The 25157-nt window shown below is 36.7% G+C and overlaps 1 protein-coding gene across 1 annotated transcript; it reads right to left on the bottom strand.

Moving 5' to 3' along the window:
* Window positions 1-23665: 23665 nt before the first annotated feature.
* Window positions 23666-24565, bottom strand: TASL (TLR adaptor interacting with endolysosomal SLC15A4; the record flags this gene model as incomplete). Its single annotated transcript, XM_079910977.1, has 1 exon — window positions 23666-24565. The coding sequence occupies one exon, from the start codon at window positions 24563-24565 to the stop codon at window positions 23666-23668; it is 900 nt and encodes a 299-aa protein (XP_079767103.1).
* Window positions 24566-25157: the final 592 nt, after the last annotated feature.

The following is a 25157-nucleotide window of genomic DNA, read 5'->3' as shown; positions in this document are numbered from 1 at the left end:
GAACTTCACATTGCCCAGAGTGACACAGGGGAAATTCCAATTTTTAATACTACCAAGGAAAATGATGAAGTGTGCTGAGAGAGAGAGAGAGAGAGAGAGAGAGAATACCCTGAAAGATTATGAAGAATTGTAATTTTGATTTATTTTGAGATGTAATCACGGCAAGGAGTGGGGGTTGAGAAGAAGTACAAATAAAAGACAGATGTAACTGAAGCCATCTCAGCAGGTGCCAGCCAGCATAGAGGGGAAACATTAACCAAGGAGAGAAGGATTTCTATGCTTTAGTGGATGCTAGCATGGGCAGACACTAAGGACTAAGTGCCTCTCCCAGATGCCGTGGTAATATTTGAGCAGCTGGAAATGTATATGCCACCCCAAGGGGAGACCAATGAGATGAGGACAAGTTCTGCATAGACTGAATTGAACACTCAAATAACTGAGAAAACCTGAAAATGACCTGAACTTACTCAGAATTGACGAATAGCAAGCTTCTGCCAGTAGGTGGAATCAAGGCTAAGTGTTGAAGGGAAGTTTGGTTATAGAAAAATAATGACTTTTTGGAACACATGAATAAATTGTGTATGAAAATCATACTTGCTGCATAAAGTGTACTAATATATGATCAAAAATAAACAGAAGAGACTTTATTAAATTTAAATGTATAATCAAAGGCATAGGACTTCCCTGGTGGCGCAGTGGTTGAGAGTCCGCCTGCTGATACAGGGGACATGGGTTCGTGCCACGGTCTGGGAAGATCCCACATGCCGCGGAGTGGCTGGGCATGTGAGCCATGGCTGCTGAGCCTGCGCATCCGGAGCTTGTGCTCCGCAACGGGAGAGGCCACAACAGTGAAAGGCCCATGTACCGCAAAAAAAAAAGGCATATTTCCTCCTTCCACGAATGATCTTCCTGCCTCTTATGTAATTTTTATTTCCAGATAACAGAATCTAGACTTAAATAAGACTTCAGAAACAGCTATTCCATTGTACTCTCCTTAACTATACCTAGGCCCTCCTGGAACATCTCCAATGACATAGAAATTCATAATTTACTGTAAAGCCTATTCTGTCTTGGACATTCTAATTGTTAGAATGATTTTTAATGATCCAAAATCTACCTCTAATGTCTGAAAATTAGTCTTAATTCTGGTCTTATTAATGTGTTTACTCACTTAATAAATATGTGATGGAGACCATGTTAGGCACTGGTGTTGCAACAGGAAACAAGACAGGAACAGTATAGTGGGTAAGGCAGACATTAACCATGGATCAAGCACCCTGATTTTTCCTGGCTTCTATGAAGCCATTGGTTTATAAAGGAATGCAGGAGAAAGCAAATACAACAGATAACATTTTCATAGGTAGTACCTAGTGTCAAAATAGCTATTGAAATGGTTCATGGAATCAAAGATGGATGGGGAGGAAAGTAAGAAATAGGAGGAGGTTACTTAGATAAGAGCAAGTTATTTAGATAAGAGCAAATTAGAGATATCAATGGACCAGAATTTAAAAAAACAATTATGGTGGGAGTGGTTAACAAGCAATCTGGGAAGGTAGATAGCAGACTGTAATGAGAAAATCGGATGTTCACGTGGATTAGAGCATTCTGAGGTAATGACCATGGCTGATGTAGAATAAGCCACTGGAGAAAAAAAGTGAGAGTAGAAAGACTTTGAGCCATGTATCATAGTCTTCTATAAAAGAGGGAAGTAGCCAAGGCATAGGAGAGAGTGGTATAGAAGAATGCCATGTGGCTCAAAGGAGCAGAGGATTTCTTTAAGACAGTGAGAAACTACTGGGCTGGAAGGGACAATGGGGAACAGGTGAGTAAAAAACCCACCTGATCCTGAAGAAGCAATGCTCTCAAAGGAGAACCCAGACAATGTTAAGACAAGGAGATGACTGGAACATTCCCAGAGGAGCTGAATATATGGGTAAATTTGCCAATTATGGGGCAAAAATTCCTGAGAGTACAGTGATAGGAAGCTGGGTGAAGAGAAGCACCTTGATCAAAAGCAAAGAAATGCAGCACAATATAAGTTTGATGGTGCCTTAGAACACTGGGCATCAAAGTAGAGTCTGCATAACCAGAGAATGGGGGCTTGGTGAGAGGTGAGCAGCTACATAATACAATCCATTAAGGTGTGGAAAGAAAATATTAGAGCTTCTATTTATATTGTTCGTTCATATTCAATTATTTTTTACTGTTTTGAAAACTACTTTCATAGAAAATTTCTGGTCAGAATTACTACTTTACGTTCTGAATGTTAAAACAGAGATCAGAGGCATGAAAAATCAGTCCCAAAATTTTTCATGAGGAGCGTGAGCACTGAGCTTAGTGACTTCCGAGCTTGAGGTGATTGTTTGCTCAGCAATGTCAGTTGCAGCATCCATGACTTACAGTAATGTATGTCTGCACACCTCTTATGCAATGGAGCTGAGTTTAAAAAAGAGAGATACATCTTCACTGTAAACCAGTATTTATTTGTCAATATATATTTTATTTATTTTACTGAAGCTGGTGTAGATAATGGACAAATGAAATCCATATTCCAGGGAAAAATAAATTTTTGCTGCTATATAATTTTCTGCTATATAGTTTTCAACAAGAATTTCCACTAATTTATAGCAGAAAATTATTATCACTCTTCTGTGATCTGCTGACATGTTTTTTTTGGGGTATGCATGTCTCTTTAGTAATACCGTCTCTAGAGTTAGTCATTATTGCAACTTGATCTAACAGATTCATTTCCAGCCTAGAAGCTATATTCTTATCTACAGTGAAAAACACAGCTTCAAATATTGTTTTTCCACCTTTTATATAGTTGTGAGGAATAAATGAGTTATTTCTGGTAAATCACTTAAAAACATTGCCTGTCACATAATAAACACTCAATAGATATTACTATTGCTAATATTATTACTATTATTATTATTATCTTTATTTCAATCTCTGAAATGAGTCACAAGAACCATAAAAAAACGTTGAGAATTTTGGAGGGGAAGGATCATTGTAAGCTAGGAAAAACTGTATGAATACTTTATTAACATTTGTATAGACCTTATAGTTAGTTTACAAAGCACTCCCAAACATGTTTTTATATATACATATATTTTTTAATTTGCACAGTATTCCTGTGAGGTATAAGTAGCACAGGTACAAATCTGATTTTATGAATGGGGAAGTAAGCGACTTCTAAAAGCTCTGATAAGAGGCAAGCTATGATGTGAGCCTGAGTCATCTCACCTCAAGTCTCGTACTCTATTTGCTACTGCCTCCCTTGATATTAATAGAACTGATAAAGAAATCTTAAAAAGTGAATTGGTTCCATATAGTCTAAATTAAAATGAAAAGCAGGAAGTCTAAAATCATTATTCAGAACCTTATTGTTACTTTCTTAATGACTGTAAAATTCCCTCAGGGAAGGAAGACTTCTCCCTGGCTTACCTACTGTTTTCTGTACCTGTTCCTCAGAACTGTTCTTACTGTCCCTTTCATCTGAGGAGCTACTCCTGTGATCAGTTGTTCCTTCCACACATGAGACCCCAACATCCCGTTCTTCCTTTTATGCAACAGAAACATCTCCCTTTGAGAAGAAAACGCTTTCTTGCTCTTTAAAGAATACATACTATCTTCAGTCTTCTACTATGTTCCTTTAACACCAAGTCTTGTACCATTTTAGAGAAAATCCATTAAAATTAGGTACATTTTTGTCTGATGTGTTCTAAGTGTATTAGGTATGTGATATTCCTTGGATCATCTGAAATTTTATATCACTTGCATTGTATCTAGTTAATGCTAAATATGAAGCTAAAAAATCACTCTTCTGCTGTGGCTAAGATAAAAAAGACTTTTAAGAGGACACTCTGAATAGTCATTCTTAGGTGGAGAATTATAAAAGCAATAGGTCTATGAGGAAAATTTTTCACTAGTTAAATGACGAATACCACAATGCACAACTGAAAGTTTGTTCCTCAATAACTTTTTAAATAATAATACGATAAAATAGCTACTATCTTGGATGAAAGATTTATTGATAGATCTTCAGCAGCTTGAAAGTAATATACTGAAAATTATGACCTAACATCTTTTTTCTTTTTGGTGTAATTACTCTATGATGTAACCCAAGTAAATAATATTAATACCCTGAATATAATGTGCTCCATTGATATTATCACAGTAGTCTCAAGGTACAAGTATAAAGGAATATTCCTAATTGAAAAACTAATGATTAAACAGCAGCAACCCATATGACTAAAGTTAGATGTTCCCAGTGAAGGTGGCCTTACAATTGTGTCTTCTTTATTACAATAAACTGAACTATGTAGACCATGTCCAAGGAATGAAAAACAGTAAACAAACTAAGTAAATAACATTATAAATTGCACCTGCATTTCAGAGTCACACTTAAACAGATTCTGGTCTTTCCCATGAAATTCTATATGACTGATTCTGCAAAGACCCTTCATACAGTATTACATGGGAAATAAATATAGCACCCTGTATCCATCTGTATCTTTCAGTATTGGGTGTGTATACGAATTTCTCACTGTCCCCAACCTCTTCTGGAAAAAAATATAAGCTGTATTGAATTGTTCTCTAGTTGTTTAATGTGTCTTAACCCTTTCTTACCCTTGAATATGTAAACCTCTCTGAGATAGGGGCACCCTTTGGTATCACTTACTTCCCCCTCCCCCAACATTCACTGTTCATAAATAGAGATGAAAAGAAAAACGTGACCTTCAGCAAGTCATTTACCCTTTCTAACTCTAGGTTTATCTTTACAGTGAAGGAGTTGATCTAAATCTAGATGAGAGGTTCTTCACCAAACATTTGTATCAGAACCTAGATAATATTTTCAAGCCCAAACCTCAGATTCAGATTTGGTAGATAAGTGGTGAAAGCCAAGAAAATTTATCTCAGAGAAGTACCTCAGATGGTTTTGATGAATACTCCAAGTTGAGAAATAAGCTATAAGAAATGTACCATTCCACAAATATATTATTTCTCTGTAGACCACATGAAAATATTTTTTAACAATTCTTGAGATTTTTTTGAGTCTAGGACTCTTCACAATGGTTAGTTCAGCCACTGCACTTCATCAGCCAGCTATCACTTTTCACAGTCCGGTCTATCCAGATCCCTAAAGGTAAAAAGTAATGAAATTTATCTTGTCCTACTTTGTCTGGACACTCGCACCACTGAATAATGTGTCCTTTATATAATTATATATTAAAGAGCAGTTTTAATATACTGCAATGGCAGCAGAGAAGAAAGCAAATATATTTTCCTGCTTTTTCAAACAAATAATGGTGGCTTGACTCATTTTTAATGGATTTGCTTTCCTCTTAGGAAAATACAGTCACTGCATTTTAAAATCCTTTCCACTTTATGAATACTCTATTGCTCATTTGATTATTTCCTCACCAGTGCCCAGGGAGCAAAACTAAACAAGTGGGGAAATTGTCACATTCAATGCTGTTATTTCTCTTTGAAAGGAAGTTCAAAAAATAGAATAAGTTTACAAAATACATGGTGTGTCATCCCTAAATCTTAGTGGATCTGGGGATAGGGGATGAGAAATGATGCGTGACTGCCAATGGCTGTGTGACAAACAACCGCTGTTGTGGATTCAGTACAGAAGCAGCAGTTTATGTCATCTTTGAGAGGAGTATTTGGAAGCAGCAATAAGACCTTATGCCACTATACAGGAGCACATGCCACTTGGTAAAATTTCTCATAGTTGTTGTTGATAATAGGAATGATGATGATGATGATGACATTCTGGTCCCAGCATATAGAATACTGGTATTTTGACTTATTTAAGAAAAGGAGGGAGAAGCAGAGGAAGATGGCGGAAGAGTAACATGCGGAGATCACCTTCCTCCCCACAGATACATCAGAAGTACATCTACACGTGGAACTGCTCCTATAGAACACCTACTGAATGCTGGCTGAAGACCTCAGACTTCCCAAAAGGCAAGAAACTCCCCCACGTACCTCGGTAGGGCAAAAGAATAAACAGAGACAAAAGGATAGGGACGGGACCTGCACCAGTGGGAGGGAGCTGTGAAGCAGGAAAGGTTTCCAAACACTAGGAAGCCGCTTCATGGGCAGAGACTGCAAGTGGCAGAGGGGGGAAGCTTCGGAGCCACAGAGGAGAGCACAGCCACAGGGGTGCGGAGGGCGAAGTGGAGAGACTCCCGCCCAGAGGACCAGTGCCGACCAGCACTCACCACCTCGCGAGGCTTGTCTGCTCACCCGCTGGGGCGGGCAGGGGCTGGGAGCTGAGGCTCGGGCTTCGGTCGGAGCGCAGGGAGAGGACTGGGGTTGGCGGTGTGAACAGAACCTGATGGGTTAGTGCACCACGGCTAGCCGGGAGGGAGTCCGGGAAAAGTCTGCAGCTGCCGAAGAGACAAGAGACTTTTTCTTGCCTCTTTGTTTCCTGCTGCACGAGGAGAGGGGATTAAGAACTGCTTAACGGAGCACCAGAGACAGGAGCGAGACGCGGCTGTCAACGTGGACCCCACATACGGGCATAGGATGCTAAGGCTGCTGCTGCCGCCACAAAGAAGCCTGTGTGCGAGCACAGGTCACTCTCCACACCTCTCTTCCGGAGAGCCTGTGCAGTCAGCTACTGCCAGAGTCCCGGGGTCCAGGGATAACTTCCCCGGGAGAGCGCACGGCGCACCTCAGGCTAGTGCAACATCACGCTGGCCTCTGCTGCTGCAGGCTGGCCGGGAATCTGCACCCCTCCCTCCCCCTGGCCTGACTGAGCCAGAGTCCCTGAATCAGCTGCTCCTTTAACCCTGTACTATCTAAGCAAAGAACAGACGCCCTCAGGTGACCTACATGCAGAGGCGGGGCCAAATCCAAAACTGAACCACGGGAGCTGTGAGAACAAAGAAGAGAAAGGGAAACTTCTCCCAACAACCTCAGGAGCAGCGAACTAAATCTCCACAATCAACTTGATGTACCCTGCATCTGTGGAATACCTGAATAGACAACAAATCATCCCAAAATGAGGAGGTGTACTTTGGGAGCAAGATATATTATTTTTTCTGCTTTTCCTCTTTTTGTGAGTGAGGATGTGTATGCTTCAGTGTGAGATTTTGTCTGTATAGCTTTGCTTTCACCATTTGTCCTAAGGTTCTGTCCGTCTGTATTTTGTTTTCTTTTTTTTTCTTAATAATTATTTTTTCTTTTTTATTTCAATAATGTTATTTTATTTTATTTTATCCTTCCTTCCTTCCTTTCTTTCTTTCTTTCTTTCTTTCTTTCTTTCTTTCTTTCTTTCTTTCTTTCTTTCTTTTCTTTCTTTCTATCTTTCTATTATTTTTCCCATTTATTCTGAGACATTTGGATGAAAGGCTTTTGGTGCTCCAGCCAGGAGCCAGTGTTGTGCCTCTGAGGTGGGAGAGCCAACGTCAGGACACTGGTCCACAAGAGACCTCCCAGCTCCACATAATATCAAACAGTGAAAATATCCCAGAGATCTCCATCTCAACACCAAAGCCTAGCTTCACTCAATGACCAGCAAGCTACAGTGCTGGACACCCTATGCCAAACAATTGGCAAGACAGGAACACTGCCCCAACCATTAGCAGAGAGGCTGCCTAAAATCATAATAAGGCCACAGACACCCCAAAACACACCACCAGACGTGGATCTGCCCACCAGAAAGACAAGATCCAGCCTCATCCACCAGAACACAGGCACTAGTCCCCTCCACCAGGAAGTCTACACAACCCACTGAACCGACCTTTGCCACTGGGGACAGACACCAAAAACAATGGGAACTACAAACCTGCAGCCTGAAAAATGGAGACCCCAAACACAGTAAGATAAGCAAAATGAGAAGACAGAAAAACACACAGCAGATGAAGGAGCAAGGTAAAACCCCACCAGACCTAAAAAATGAAGAGGAAATAGTCAGTCTACCTGAAAAAGAATTCAGAATAATGATAGTAAAGATGATCTAAAATGCTGGAAATAGAATAGAGAAAGTGCAAGAAACATTTAACAAGGACCTAGAAGAACTAAAGAGGAAACAAGCAATGATGAACAACACAATAAATGAAATTAAAATTACTCTAGGGCTTCCCTGGTGGTGCAGCATTTAAGAATCCACCTGCCAATGCAGGGGACACAGGTTCGAGCCCTGGTCTGGGAAGATCCCACATGCTGCAGAGCAGCTAAGTCCGGGCACTACAACTACTGAGCTTGCGCTCTAGGGCCCGCAAGCCACAGCTACTGAGCCCATGCACCACAACTACTAAAGCCTGTGCGCCTAGAGCCCATGCTCCACAACAAGAGAAGCCAGCGCAATGAGAAACCCATCAACACAACTAGAGAAAGTCCGCGCGCAGCAACAAAGACCCAACGCAGACAAAAATAAATAAATAAATAAATAAAACTTAAAAAAATTACTCTAGAAGCGATCAATAGCAGAATAAATGAGGAAGAAGAACGGATAAGTGACCTGGAAGATAAAATAGTGGAAATAACTACTGCAGAGCAGAATAAAGAAAAAGAAAGAAAAGAAATGAGGACAGTCTCAGAGACCTCTGGGGCAACATTAAATGCACCAACATTCGAATTATAGGGATTCCAGAAGAAGAAGAGAAAAAGAAAGGGACTGAGAAAATATGTGAAGAGATTAGAGTTGAAAGCTTCCCTAATATGGGATCGGAAGCAGTTAATCAAGTCTAGGAAGCACAGAGAGTCCCATACAGGATAAATCCAAGGAGAAAAACGGCAAGACAAATATTAATCAAACTATCAAAAATTAAATACAAAGAAAACATATTAAAGCAGCAAAGGAAAAACAATAAATAACACACAAGGGAATGCCCATAAGGTTAACAGCTGATCTTTCAGCAGAAACTCTGAAAGCCATAAGGAATTTGCAGGGCATATTTAGAGTGATGAAGGAGAAAACCTGCAACCCAGATGACTCTACCCAGCAAGGATCTCATTCAGATTTGATGGAGAAATGAAAATCTTTACAGTCAAGCAAAAGATGAGAGAATGCAGCACCACCAAACCAGCTTTACAACAAATGTTAAAGGAACTTCTCTAGACAAGAAACACAAGAGAAGGAAAAGACCTACAATAACAAACCCAGAACAATTAAGAAAATGGGAATAGGAACATACATATCGATAATGACCTTAAATGTAAATGGATTAAATGTTCCCACCAAAAGACTCAGACTGGCTCAGTGGATACAAAAACAAAACCCATATATATGCTGTCTACAAGAGACCCACTTCAGACTTAGAGACACATACAGACTGAAAGTGAGGGGATGGAAAAAGATATTCCATGCAAATGGAAATCAGGAGAAAGCTGGAGAAGCAATTCTCATATCAGACAAAATAGACTTTAAAATAAAGACTATTCCAAGGGACAAAGAAGGACACTACATAATCATGAAGGGATCGATCCAAAAAGAAGATATAAAAATTGTAAATATTTATGCACCCAACATAGGAGCACCTCAATACATAAGGCAAATGCTAACAGCCATAAAAGGGGAACTTGACAGTAACACATTCATAGTAGGGGACTTTAACACCCCACTTTCACCAATGGACAAATCATCCAAAATGAAAATAAATAAGGAGACATGAGCCTTAAATGATACGTTAAACAAGATGGACTTAATTGATATTTATAGGAAATTCCATCCAAAAACAACAGAATACACATTTTTCTCAAGTGCTCATGGAACATTCTCCAGGATAGATCATATCTTCAGTCAGAAATCAAGCCTTGGTAAATTTAAGAAAATTGAAATTGTATTAACTATCTTTTCTGACCACAACGCTATGAGACTATAACAACTACAGGAAAAGATCTGCAAAAAATACAAACACAAGGAGGCTAAATAATACACTACTTAATAACGAAGTGATCAGTGAGGAAATCAAAGAGGAAATTAAAAAAAATACCTAGAAACAAATGACAATGGAGACACAATGACCCAAAACCTATGGAACACAGCAAAAGCAGTTCTAAGAGGGAAGTTTATAGCAATACAATCCTACTTTAAGGAACAGGAAACATCTCAAATAAAGAACCTAAACTTGCAACTAAAGCAATTAGAAGAAAGAAGAACAAAAACCCCCAAAGTTATCAGAAGAAAAGAAATCATAAAAATCAGATCAGAAATAAATGAAAAATAAATGAAGGAAACAATAGCAAAGAGCAATGAAACCAAAAGCTGGTACTTTGAGAACATAAACAAAATTGATAAACCATTAGCCAGTCATCAAGAAAAAAAGGGAGAAGACTCAAATTAATAGAATTAAAAATGTATAAGGAGAAGTAACAACTGACACTGCAGAAATACAAAAGATCATGAGAGATTACTACAAGCAACTCTATGCCAATAAAATGGAAAACCTAGAAAAAATTGACAAATTCTTAAAAATGCACAAACTGCCAAGATTGAATCAAGAAGAAATAGAAAATATGAACAGACCAATCACAAGCACTGAAATAGAATCTGTGATTAAAAATCTTCCAACAAACAAAAGCCCAGGACCAGATGGCTTCACAGGGGAATTCTATTAAACATTTAGAGAAGAGCTAACACCTATCCTTTTCAAACTCTTCCAAAATATAGCAGAGGGAGGAACACTCCCAAGCTCATTCTATGAGGCCACCGTCACCTTGATACCAAAACCAGACAAAGATGCCACAAAGAAAGAAAACTACACGCCAGTAACACTGATGAACATAGATGCAAAAATCCTCAACAAACTACTAGCAAACAGAATCGAACAGCACATTAAAAGGATCATACACCATGATCAAGTGGGGTTTATTCAAGAAATGCAAGGATTCTTCAATATACACAAATTAATCAATGTGATACACAATATTAATAAATTGAAGGAGAAAAACCATATGACCATCTCAATCGATGCAGAGAAAGCTTTCGACAACATTCAACACCCATTTATGATAAAAACCCTGCAGAAAGTAGGCATAGAGGGAACTTTCCTCAACATAATAAAGGCCATATATGACAAACCCACAGCCAACCTCATCCTCAATGGTGAAAAACTGAAAGCATTTCCACTAAGATCAGGGACAAGACAAGGTTGCCCAGTCTTGCCACTCTTATTCAGCATAGTTTTGGAAGTTTTAGCCACAGCAATCAGAGAAGAAAAGGAAATAAAAGAATCCAAATCAGAAAAGAAGATGTAAAGCTGTCACTGTTTGCAGATGACATGATACTATACATAGAGAATCCTAATGATGCTACCAGAAAACTACTAGAGCTAATGAATGAATTTGGTAAAGTAGCAGGATACAAAATTAATGCACAGAAATCTCTGGCATTCCTATACACTAATGATGAAAAATCTGAAAGTGAAATCAAGAAAACACTCCCTTTTACCATTGCAACAAAAAGAATCAAATATCTGGGAATAAACCTACCTAAGGAGACAAAAGACCTGTGTGCAGAAAATTATAAGACACTGATGAAAGAAATTAAAGATGATACAAATAAACGGAGACATATACCATGTCCTTGGATTGGAAGAATCAGTATTGTGAAAATGACTCTACTACCCAGAGCAATCTACAGATTCAGTGCAATCCCTATCAATCTACCACTGGCATTTTTCACAGAACTAGAACAAAAAATTTCACAATTTGTATGGAAACACAAAAGACCCCGAATAGCCAAAGCAATCTTGAGAATGAAAAACAGAGTTGGAGGAATCAGGCTCTCTGACTTCAAACTATACTACAAAGCTACAGTAATCAAGACAGTGTGGTACTGGCACAAAAACAGAAAGATAGACCAATGTAACAGGATAGAAAGTCCAGAGATAAACTCATGCATATATGGTCACCTTATCTTTGGTAAAGGAGGCAGGAATATACAGTGGAGAAAGGACACCATCTTCAATAATTTGTGCTGAGAAAAGTGGACAGCTACATGAAAAAGTATGAGATTAGATCACTCCTTAACATCATACACAAAAATAAGCTCAAAATGCATTTAATATCTAAATGTAAGGCCAGAAACTAGCAAACTCTTAGAGGAAAACATAGGCAGAACACTCTATGACTCAAATCACAGCAAGATCCTTTTTGACCCACCTCCTAGAGAAATGGAAATAAAAACAAAATAAACAAATGGGACCTAATGAAACTTCAAAGCTTTTGCACAGCAAAGGAAACCATAAACAAGACCAAAAGACAACCCTCAGAATGGGAGAAAATATTTGCAAATGAAGCAACGGACAAAGCATTTATCTCCAAAATTTATAAGCAGCTCATGCAGCTTAATAACAATAAAACAGCAACCCAATCCAAAAATGCACAGAAGACCTAAATAGACATCTCTCCAAAAAAGATATACTGACAGCCAACAAACACGTGAAAGAATGTTCAACATCATTAATCATTAGAGAAATGAAAATCAAAACTACAATGTGATATCATCTCACACCAGTCAGGATGGGCATCATTAAAAAATCTAGAAACTATAAATGCTGGAGAGGGTGTGGAGAAAAGGGAACACTCTTGCACTTCTGGTGGGAATGTGAATTGGTACAGCCTCTATGGAGAACAGTATGGAGGTTCCTTAAAAAACTACAACTAGAACTACCATATGACCCAGCAATCCCACTACTCGGCATATACCTTGAGAAAACCATAATTCAAAAAGAGTCATGTACTAAAATGTTCATTGCAGCTCTATTTACAATAGGCAGGAGATGGAAACAACCTAAGTGTCCCTCATCGGATGAATGGATAAAGAAGATGTGGCACCTATATACCATGGAATATTACTCAGCCATAAAAAAGAAATGAAATTGAGCTATTTGTAATGAGGTGGATAGACCTAGAGTCTGTCATACAGAGTGAAGTAAGTCAGAAAGAGAAAGACTAATACCGTATCCTAACACTTATATATGGAATTTAAGAAAAACAATGTCATGAAGAACCTAGGGGTAAGACAGGAATAAAGACACAGACCTACTAGAGAATGGACTTGAAGATATGGGGAGGGGGAAGTGTAAACTGTGACAAAGCGAGAGAGAGGCATGGACATATATACACTACCAAACGTAAAATATATAGCTATTGGAAAGCAACCGCATAGCACAGGGAGATCAGCTCGGTGCTTTGTGACCACCTAGAGTGGTGGGATAGGGAGGGTGGGAGGGAGGGAGATGCAAGAGGGAAGAGATATGGGAACATATGTATATGTATTACTGATTCACTTTGTTATATAGCATAAACTAACACAGCATTGTAAAGCAATTATACTACAATAAAGATGTTTAAAAAAAAAGGAAAGGAAAGTAAACTTAACTGGGAATCAGAATATCTAGGTGTCAGTGCCAAGTTTGTCATTCACTAACTGCTTGAACAATTTTTCCATGTCTTTGGGTATCATTTGTAATCTTTAAAATAAGGGTGCTGGATTAGATCAAGAATTTTCAAGCTATTATGAGAAGCCCCCTCAAGGGTTGCCTTAATGTGGGCAAAAGGTGAGAATCTTTATTCTTCCTCTTTCAATCAGAGCAACTCTTCAAATATTTATTTTACATATTGAGCTATTGTAAGTGTGTGTGTGTGTTTGTGTGTGTGTGTGTGTGAGCGAGACAGCACAGACAGTAGGCAGTTTTGTATTTAGTTTTCTGGAGTTTTTAGATAATCTATCTAGATTATCTCTGTGGAATTTTATGATGTCCTAGAATTCTACAATACCTAAACTTAGAAAGCAAAGACCTTCCAAGAGCTCACAATGTATCCTCCCTTTTTTTTCCTCTATCACATTTGTTGCTATTGTTGTCATATACTTCTAAAAGCCCTCCATTTCCATCTTCCTGAGCCTGAAGTCTTAAGACATTGCCTAAGGAAGGAGCACTGGCTCCTATTTGTAAATTGACCCTGATGCCCCCACAGGACTTACTTTAGACCTAAACAGATCCAGGAATGCCTAGGTAGTAAAATTTTGAGGAACTAGGATAGGAGGGTCAAATCCTTGTCCCATAGGTATCTGGATGAAGCTTGAAAGTCTTTTTTTTTCCAGAGAATAGAACCTGTTGTTCCACACTGGGAATTTAGGCTTATCGTGCAGACCCCTATGGAAGAACGAACACTGACATATTTGCAGTCAGTTAGAAATGACTCTTGTACAACATGTTATATATGAAAGTTGTTAAAAGAGTAAATCCTGAGTTCTTAGCAAAAGGAAAAAGTTTTTCTATTTATTTAATTTTATAACTATATGAGATGATGGATGTTCACTAAACTTGTGATAATCACTTCATGATGTATGTAAATAAAATCATTATGCTGTATGCTTTAATCTTAATACAGTTTTGTCAACTATATCTCAATAAAACTGGAAGAAAAAAAAGAAAGAAAAGACTCTTGTCTGAGATCAAGCTTTTTTTTTTTTTTTTTTTTTGTGATACGCGGGCCTCTCACTGTTGTGACCTCTCCCGTTGCGGAACACAGGCTCCAGAGGTGCAGGCTCAGTGGCCATGGCTCACAGGCCCAGCCACTCCGTGGCATGTGGGATCTTCCCGGACTGGGGCACGAACCCGTGTCCCCTGCATCGGCAGGCGGACTCTCAACCACTGCGCCACCGGGGAAGCCCTGAGATTAAGCTTTTTAAAAAATTTTATTGGAGTATAATTAATTTACAATGTTGTGTTAGTTTCAGATGTATAGCAAAGTGAATCAGTTATACATATACATATATCCATTCTTTTTTTAAAGATTCTTTTCTAATATAGGCCATTACAGGGCACTGAGTAGAGTTCCCTGTGCTATACAGCAGGTTCTTATTAGTTATCTATTTTATATATAGTAGTGTGTATATATCTATCCCAATCTCCCAATTTATCCCTCCTCCCATCCCCTGGTAATCATAAGTTTATTTTCTTCATCCATGACTCTATTTTTGTAAATAAGTTCATTTGTACCTTTTTTTTAGATTCCACATATAATTGATATCATATGGTATTTGTCTTTCTCTGTCTGACTTACTTCACTCAGCATGACAATCTCTAGGTCCATCCATGTTGCTGCAAATGGCATTATTTTGTTCTTTTTTATGGCTGAGTAATATTCCATTGTATACATCTACCACATCTTCTTTATCCATTCCTCTGTTGATGGACATCTGGGTGGCTTCTATGTCCTGGCTATTGTAAATAGTGCTGCAACGAACATTGGAGTGCATGTATCTTTTTGAATTATGGTTTTCTCTGGGTATATGCCCAGCAGTGGGATTGTTGGGTCATATGGTAGTTCTAACTTTATGTTTTTAAGGAACCTCCATACTGTTATCCATAGTGGCTGTATCAATTTACATCCCACCAACAGTGCAAGAGTGTTCCCTTTTCTCCACACCCTTTCCAGCATTTACTGTGTGTAGATTTTTTGATGATGGCCATTCTGATCCGTGTGAGGTGACACTTGACTTATGCTACCTCATTTCTTTCTCACAACAATCTTATAAGGTAGGTGAATTACCTATTGCAATTATAAGGACTCCATTATTTCTAACTTATTCTCATTACCATTACAAATATTATTATTGAAAGGGACTAGAATGGGGAAACTAGAGAAACAAATTTCACCTACTGCACAGTCCTGCTGTCATACTTCCTTAACGGCATAGAGTCACCTCTCTCTTTCAGGTAGTACCCTATTCTCTGCCAATATTACACTCTCTTGGGTGGGGGTGGGAAACTACTGTATCTACAGCATTTGCTGTTGAAACCTAACACCCTTCAGTGACTCTTCCACAAAAGCTCCCACTGGTCTCACTACACTTCATTGTAGTAGGAGATACTGTGCATTAAGCTTAAAAAGTTTCTGTTTCTCTCATCCAACATTTATAGCATGATTTGTCTTTAAAAAGCATTTACTATAATTTCCTCCATCAGAAATAAAAAATTAAATCAAAATGCTGTAATGTTTCTCAGGCACTTGGAAAAAGTCAGGCAAATCTTTTTCTTCTTTTAATATGTCCATGTAGAACACGAAACTGTCCCCTCCCAGCAGTAAGCACTAACAGTGTGTGTGGACTCTCATCTCTTATTTTACATTTAAACGGTCCTGTTAAGTAATCAGAAGGGATTTATTACAAGTGTTAACTATATTGGCAAAAAATAAATCTTTACCCCACCCCAACGTTATACGTGATGATTGATTTTTTACAATTGTGCTGATTTTTTAATAAAAAGAACATATAATAGTAGAGTCTTTAACTACTTACCAAATCTTTTCACCTCCTTTTAATCCTCATAACAGTCCTCTGATATAGTTGGAGCAAGTGTTGCTATCCTCATTTTCTAGGTAAGGACATTGATACTCGGAGAAGCAAAGTGCCTTGCCAGGCATTTAGTGAGTGGATGAGTTGGAACTTTATTAAAACACAAATCTTCTCATTGCAAATCCTCTGCTCTTTCTAGCTCTCTTTCTGCCTGTTTTACTGAATGAGTTGCTCATGTAACAGAATTAAAACAGTTTTATCTCGACACAATTACAATAAATGAAAAATTCTTTTAAAGTCCTCAGGAGACAAAACTTTCTCCCCAGCTCTTCTTCAAGTAATGACTTTATAAAATGGTACCTTCCATTTACAGCCTCTAGAATTCTTGGTCTTTTCCCCCTTATTTGTGTCCCTCACTACTCTCCCGCTGCCATCATGTTCTGCACCACTTCTCTCCCTCCACTTTCAACGTTTCACTCTGCTGTTTTAATCACCCTGGAAAAAGCAAAGGGTAGTGTTTAAGGTAGGGTTGCCATGTAAAATACAGAATGCCAGGATGCCCAACTAAATTTGGATTTCAGATAAATTAATAATGTTTTTAATATAAGTGTGTCCCAAATATTGCATGGGAATATATTTATGCTAAAAAGTAATTTGCTGTTTTCCTGAAATTCAAATTTAACTAGACATTTAAATTTTTTTATATGCTAAATCTGGCAACAATAGGTTAACAAAAGAGTTTCTGATGTCACAATGACTTGATTTGAATAATGACTCTTACTCTGAATAGCTGTAGGATTTTAGGCAAAAAAGTTTTAAGTCACTTAACTTTAATTTCCTCCTGTCTAAAATGAGGATAATGATATTACTTATCTAATAAGATTGTTGAAATAAATAAGATATGTGAGTAAAGTTCTTAGTAGAGTGCCTATCATATAATAGATACTCAAAATGGTAGCCATTGATATTACTAAATGACAATAACTAATAATAGCATTCTTCCTGTTAGGTAGATGGACATTTAACAGGTAATAAAATCTTCAGTTACATGGATAAAGCTCTATAGTAGAAATTTAGAGAACTTCACATAGACAGCCAGTCTTCTCAAGGCATAGACCTTTTTTATACTTAAGCTTTAAAGTACAATTCCTCCGTGTCCGAAACAAAAATAGCTGTTTTGTTATGACGCACAATGCAATATCAGTAGCTTTTAGGTCTGAGACAACATATAAAACTGGGGTAATAGAAAGTAGAATATTCAAGGTAATCAACATCTGACACCCAAGACATGGTCCTCTCTTTTGTGTCTTGAGTCACTTGATTTGGTCAACAGATGGCAAGCAATAATTTCATAAGTCACCCTCTATCTTGTTAGTATATCAAGAAGCAAATGACCTTAGAGAAGAACACAACAATAAAGATTCAAAGCAAGGCAAGAGAGAATCAAAGAAAATGACTAACAGTAAGGAAGGCCCAGTCAAAAGATTCGGTGTTCATGAATACATCGTCACTTACTTAAGAGTTGCAAGAAAAAAGCAGAGCCCAAGTCTAGGAATAATAGTGTTACTGAGTGGGTTTTGTAACAGGAATCTCAATATTGAAGTAGGTACAAGCAGAAGTGAAGGTCAAAATATTTAATAACTCATATGAATAGGAAGTGTAGTAGGCAGCATTAGAGCTGAGTATTAAAGGCCTTTCATTTGTCTGTTTAGTTGCTGAATCATAAGGAGATACAAGCGTCCAGAGGGAGGAGTCAGAGTCACTAAGGTAATTATGGGGGCGGTAGGACTTGGAGGGGTAGCAGCTTCATACCAGTTGGTACAGAAATATTTCAACATGTTTAATAATCAGCAGAGGTACACTGTTGGATGACAACCAAATAGCAGCCCTGGATACAAGATTCAAACTAGAGTATGAATAGGCCAAGCAGGCAGAACTATGAGCAGAGATTATCTAGAGCTATATGTTATAACGTTCATGACCCTAAATTTGTATTGTGGTGGTTTACTTTTGTTCTTTGGTTCTATATCAACTGATCTGTAAAGTAGTAATGGTATCATTTTGTTCATCATTTGTCAGGATTGCCTATCACAGTGCTTAATAAATATTTGTTTAATGAATAAAGAGCCAGTCAGCTTCTCCAAGTGCCTGGAGTGCCCTGAGGATAGATCGTTCTAAAGGATGAAAAGCTCTGAGAATTAATTCTGATCTTGAACTGGACTTGGAGGTCTGCTCAAGACATAAGCTGGTCCCTATCATTTGAACTCTTGGATATCAATTCCTAAGCCTCACCTAAGGAGAACAATACCAGGGTGCTCTACAATTACATGGCTTCCCTAAAGCAGAGCTGAACATTTAAAGGAGAGGGGCAGAACCCAACAAGTCACTGGGATCCTGACCTATTTCTTAAACATTTTCAATTCCACTCAAAAGTCTATTTAGCAAATATGGGTCCAGTTTACAATGATAGAGAGAAATAAATTTCAGGAAAGAGCCTACTTTTGAACTTCAGTCACTCTCAGCTAAACCAACGTCTTATGACAACTTATGTTTCCCATGATAAACTGCCTCTATTCATTTGGGGAAGTAAAAACCAGAACTATACTGCAATTTTGTAAGCTAGAAATTTCTCAGCTTTAAATAGAAATAGCAGAACAATTCAAAGAATTAGCTGCCCATAGCAATGATTCAGTATTTTTAATTGATGTCAATAAACCTTATTTGGCTCTCATCATTTTTATAGATATGTTCATAAATATAATTATTAAAAGGCTATTTCAAACCCACACACATATGGTCACCCAATATATGACAAAGCAGGCAAGAACATACAATGGAGAAAAGACATTGTCTTCAATAAGTGGCGTTGGGAAAACTGGACAGGTACACAAAAAAGAATGAACTTAGAACACTCCCTAACACCATACACAAAAATAAAACTCAAAATGGATTAAAGACATGAATGTAAGGCCAGACACTATAAAACTCTAAGAGGAAAACATAGGCAGAACACTCTTTGACATAAATTGCAGCAGGATTTTTTTTGACCCACGTCCTATAGTAATGAAAATAAAAACAAACATTAACAAATGGGACCTAATTTAAAACTTAAAAGCTTTTGCACAGCAAAATAAACCATAAACAAGACCAAAAGACAACCCTCGGAATGGGAAAATATATTTGCAAACGAAGCAACAGACAAAGGATTAATCTCCCAAATATACAAACAGCACATGTAGTTCAATAACTAAAAAGCAAACAACCCAATCAAAAAATGGGCAGAAGCCCTAAATATATATTTCTCCAAAGAAGACACACAGATGGCCAACAAACTCATGAAAAGATGTTCATCACTAATTATTAGATAAATGAAAATCAAAACTGCAATGAAGTATCACCTCACACCCCTCACAATGGCCATCATTAAAAAATCTACAAACAGTAAATGCTGGAGAAGGTGTGTAGAAAGGGAACCCTTTTGCACTGTTGGTGAGAATGTAAATTGATACAGCCACTCTGGAGAACAGTATGGAGCTTCCTTAAAAAATTAAAACTAGAGCTACTATATGACCCAGCAATCCCACTACTCGGCATATACCCAGAGGAAAGCATAATTCAAAAAGACACATGCACCCCAATGTTTATCGCAGCACTATTTATAATAGCCAGGACATGGAAGCAAACTAAGTGTCTATCAACAGAGGAATAGATAAAGAAGATGTGGTGTATATATATATATATATATATATATATATATATATATATATATATATATATATATACAATGGAATATTCCTCAGCCATAAAATGGAATGAAATTGGGTCATTTATAGAGACATGGATGGACCTAGAGACTGTCATACAGAGTGAAGTAAGTCAGAAAGAGGAAAACGAATATTGTATAATTCCGCTTTTATGTGGAATGTAGAAATTGATATGGATAAACTTGTTTGCAAAGCAGAAATAGAGACACAGATGTAGGGAACAGACATATGGATACTGTGGGGGGAAGGGGAGGGTGGGATGTATTGGGAGATTGGGATTGACTTATACACTATTAATACTATGTATAAAATAGATAACTAGTGGGAACCTACTGTATAGCTCAGGGAACTCTACCCAGTGCTCTGTGGTGACCTAAGTGGGAAGAAAATCCAAAAAAGAGGGGGTATATGTATACATATAGCTGATTCACTTTGCTGTACAGTAGAAACTAACACAACTTTGTAAAGCAACCATATTCCAATAAAAATTAATTATAAAAAATTTAAAAAATAAATTAATCAAGAAAAAAATAAAGGCTATTTCATAAAATTTCAAGTGGTGCTGTACATTTACACCATAATAAATATAAAACCAAAATTTTTACAAATTTCTACTAAACCTTGAAGAAAAGTACACTACATGAATGGGAATCAAAAGTCCCAAATTTCCAATGAACATTTTTCAAAAGGACAGTTATCTTTATTTTCTCATTATGAGAACATTTTTTGCCATAATTTCCTATTTTGCTTTCAAATATTATTTGGTTTTTCACAGATTTTCACACATACATAGATAATTGGCTAATTTTCCATGCAAATGACTAGTCATGAAAACTTTACAGTTTTCTTTCCTTCCTGTACTAACTGAAAACAATTGCCCACTTAACTGCATAATTATTCCAGTTTATTATACATACTAATTCTCATCAAGCCACCCCTCCACCCTTCAGCCAAACACGCATTATTTAGTAATGTTATATTAGTCAGATTACCTGAAAAGTAATTCATTTTATTTTAATATAAACATATATGTGTGTGTGTGTGTATATATATATATATATATGTATATATAAAAAAATAAAGATCTACTCTACCCTTGCCCTAAAGCAGCCCCACAAAAAGGATAATTGCAAGTGAAAAGATATCCCTAGAGAACTATTTATTTTGTTTCTTCACTTCCAAAAGCCAGTTTTAATAAGACCTAAATGTTAAGGGTAAGATTGGAAAGAGCCAGAAAGTCTGCTTACAACTTTGAATAGACCAGATTAGTATTATCTCTGGTCTTAAACCTCTGGGAAAAAAAAAAAAAAGAACCTGAGGGAGACTGGCTTCTTTGGGCAACTAACCCATGAGACAGAGAGATGTAGCCTAAAAGTTCCAGGAGTCCAGTATAGTCTATCTCTTGAATTGCTTTTAATGATTTAAGGATGTTCCTGACAGAAAATTACTCGAGACTGGGTCAAACCCATTCTGGGCCCTATAATAGTGACCTGAAATCCAAATATGGGATATAAATTAAACTGACCTATACAGGTAGGGAGCAACATTATATTGGGCATCATTCTTAACCTGTTGAAATTCTTCCCTACCCAGAAGTGATGATCCTCCCACACTACTGAATCAATAACATTCTCCATTTTCATAGAAGCACAAAAGTAATACTTTCAACTCCCAAAAAAAGTGAGACAGAAAGAAATTTATCATTCCATACATTTTAAATAACATTTTAAAATGGAACTGCATGTCATGTAAGTGAAACCCATGATGAAAGATAGAATGAAGAATGTCTACTTAGGATCCAAACATGCTAAACCACAACCCCTTATGCATATTTCATCCAAGCATTGAAGGCAGCAAGTATGAGGTCAAGATGAAAATAACACTAAATTTATTATATTTCCTTGCTTAAATATCGCATTGAATTCTTAGGCTGTTTTAACAGTAAGTGAGTAATCTTTAGAAATTAAGAATTTTGATGACATAAGCAAGAGGGAGAAAATTGAAATATTAGAGTAATAATTAAATGCACTTCTAAGTTTGGTACTAGCTAAATATTGTGTTTTTTAATATAATACTATGTAGTCTTAATACTATTATGAATATATCTTCTTTGTAAAGTATTAATACATATTACAATCTCTAAGAAAACTTCACACCAATAATGTTGCCCAATGACGTTTAATTCACTTTAGAAAAGATAAAGTTTAACATTAATATTTTATCATTTTGGTAACTCATATTAAAATGTACAAATTTAGCAATATATAAAACAATATGCACACAACTGTTTTTTCTGTATCTATAAGACATTAAGTCAGTTGTTCCAAAACCCTTATCCATTGTCTCTTCAGAATCAAATATCAGAATGGTGGAAATGGATTGGGAGGCTTATTGGAGAAGATGTTGGAGAAAGGACTGATGAACAGGAAACAAATCAGGGGTACTTATTATTAGATCATAGAAATTTGAAGACACTGAAAATAAACTAAAGATTGTGTGATCAAAAAGAGCAAATTGTAAGGGCATCTGGGTAATTTATTCTTTAAAATTTAATCAAAGACCAAAGAGATAATTGGAACAGAATATGTGAGTACTAAGGTACAAATCTTATTAATATATAATGCAACCATAACAATTCCATAACATAAATTCATACCATTTCATTTTACAAGCAAAATACATGTCAATCATTTTACTATACCTGGGAGAGAAGTGTGAGCTATAAAGTATAGGGTCTTGTTTCCAAGTCTGCAGTAAACTATACCATTCTTAGGTATGTTTTGTTAATTAATTAATTTAATTTAATTCCAAAATTGCTATAACTCCCTGCTTTTATCCTAAGCCAGGATCTTGATTGAGGATAATCTGAGAAATGTAAATATTGCCAGGAGATCCTCTTCATTTCTAGATGGTGGTTCTCTATGCACTTTGTTCACTCTACGTATATGCTTTCCTTCCTCCCATCGCTGAAAACCACCATGCATGACAGAGTGACATATAATAGTTGATGCTTGTCCCAAGAAAGTTCAAAAGCATCAAGTTCAATTGCAAATCTTAATGGCAAATTCTCCATTTTTCCTTAAGCCCTCCTTCCACATTTCTTTCAAATATCATTTAAATCCAACTTTTGTTTGAAGAATTTCTGATTGTCAGATTCTGTATGTTGAAAATAAAAAGAAAGATATTTAAGCACTACTCATATGTCTTTAAACAGTTTTGTGGAGAAAGAAATGTCCCTGTCTGATACAGTTTCTAGTTGTCTTTTCAGTATCTGAGAGCAATAATTCTCTCCTCATCTCACTTTTATTTAATCACTTTTGTGGTAAATAAATCTGATGAGTGAGAGTGAGGTAATCAATTTGGGATGCTGCTGGCAATTAGATAAGCATATATGGAATATACAAACTTGAATGTAGCAAGCATTAAAGATGTCAAAACAATTAAAAATATGATCATAAAACTCAATCATTTAAATTGTCATCTACAAGAATTCAGATGTACCATTGGTCAAATAATTTCTCGAAAAATGTAATAACCACACCACAAAGGGGTCTTATGTGATACAATAAGCCAGAGAAGACTGCTGTTACTCCAGTCTCATAAGCTAGTCCAACCAACCTACAGTTGGTTCTTATTGCAGATGTAATACAAGTTCCCTACTTCTCTGGTTTGAAATTTGTAAGTTAGGAGTGCTAAATTCAGAACTATTTCCGTGGGAAATGTTACAGGGATTACATCTTGCTAAAGAATGTAAGAGAAATTCCCGAGCTTTCGATGCCTCTGTGTTCTGCTCTTGAGAGATTTGAAGACTAATCTGATTTACATTATTCATTAACAAATTAGAAGCCATAAGATTGGTTATGGAGCAGCACCTAGTGAGATTTTCTTCCAAAAACTGTTTGTAGAGTTCGTCCACTTTTTTCTCCATATAACTATTAAGCATAGAATTAGAGAGGGGCTGCTTATGAAACAACATACTTTTTTCTTGAATTTCATCCCCATTCAAAAGCTTTGAGGCAGGTAATTTCTCTAGAGGTTCACTGATGGGAGAATGACCCAATGGTACATCTACTGAAAGTAAAAGAGGACCGTTAAAAGCATCATCACGTATGTGTTCCACAAAGCAGCCGGAATCATACATGTTACCCACGTGGTCTCCTCCAATCTGCAGGTCCGGATAATTCTGGCAGATACTTGTACATGAACAAGATCGGTATAAATCTAGTTGTTTTTCATCATGTTCTCTCTTTGGAATGGGTAACGCAGCAGACACATTTCCTGGAAGGGATGCACTTTTGCATTTTGCTACAGTTACCTCATCCACAGATTTTATTTTATTTTTATCATTACTTTGCTCTGTTAAACTTTCTTTCATGACCTTATTTTGATTTTCCATTTTATCAGGGGAAAGTGACTTGTCTTCTATATCTAAAAGCTGCTTTTTCCAAGTTTCCTTTTCATCATTTGAGGTTTTCTTACATGTAAGTGGTTTTTTGTATAGGAGTTCAATTAGGAAGGCTTCTCCAAGCATTTTATTAGACAAGGTTTCTAAAGAGAAGAGTGCAATATATTCCTGTAATATAAAAAAAAACTCATTAAGGCAATGTACATTAAAATGTCTAATCAAGATTTAACTCCTACATGAAAACACAAATGATTTAGGGAGGCACTATTGCTCAAAGGATAGAGAATAGGAACAGGAGTAAGGAGACTTGGGTTCTGACTCTGTCATTAACTATTTGCCATAAGGTAATTTATTTATTATTCCTGGGAAAATTCCTCAATTTTCCTATTAATTAAATGGTGATAATAATGCTCCCCAGACTTTTTCACAAGGTTATTTTCAGGATATTATATGGTATACAAATGTTTTAAAAGTACAAACTTATACAAATGTATAATTATTTTAATATATTCCACTGTCATAAATGATTTATTTTAAAATTATTAGTTAAAGTGCTTAATCCTTTATCTTCAAATAGTCTGCTAAAAATCAAGTCTGTTTTCAAGGAATTGGTCTTAACTGTGTTTTAATTAATATTGTTTGAGTCATATTGAAAACAATTACTATACCTTAGAATGTGTTTGAGAGATGAATATTTATATATAGTTTGGATTTATGC

This window comes from Stenella coeruleoalba (assembly GCF_951394435.1).
Source record: "Stenella coeruleoalba genome assembly, chromosome: X".
Lineage (NCBI taxonomy): Eukaryota > Metazoa > Chordata > Mammalia > Artiodactyla > Delphinidae > Stenella > Stenella coeruleoalba.
This window is presented reverse-complemented; position numbering and strand designations above follow the sequence as displayed.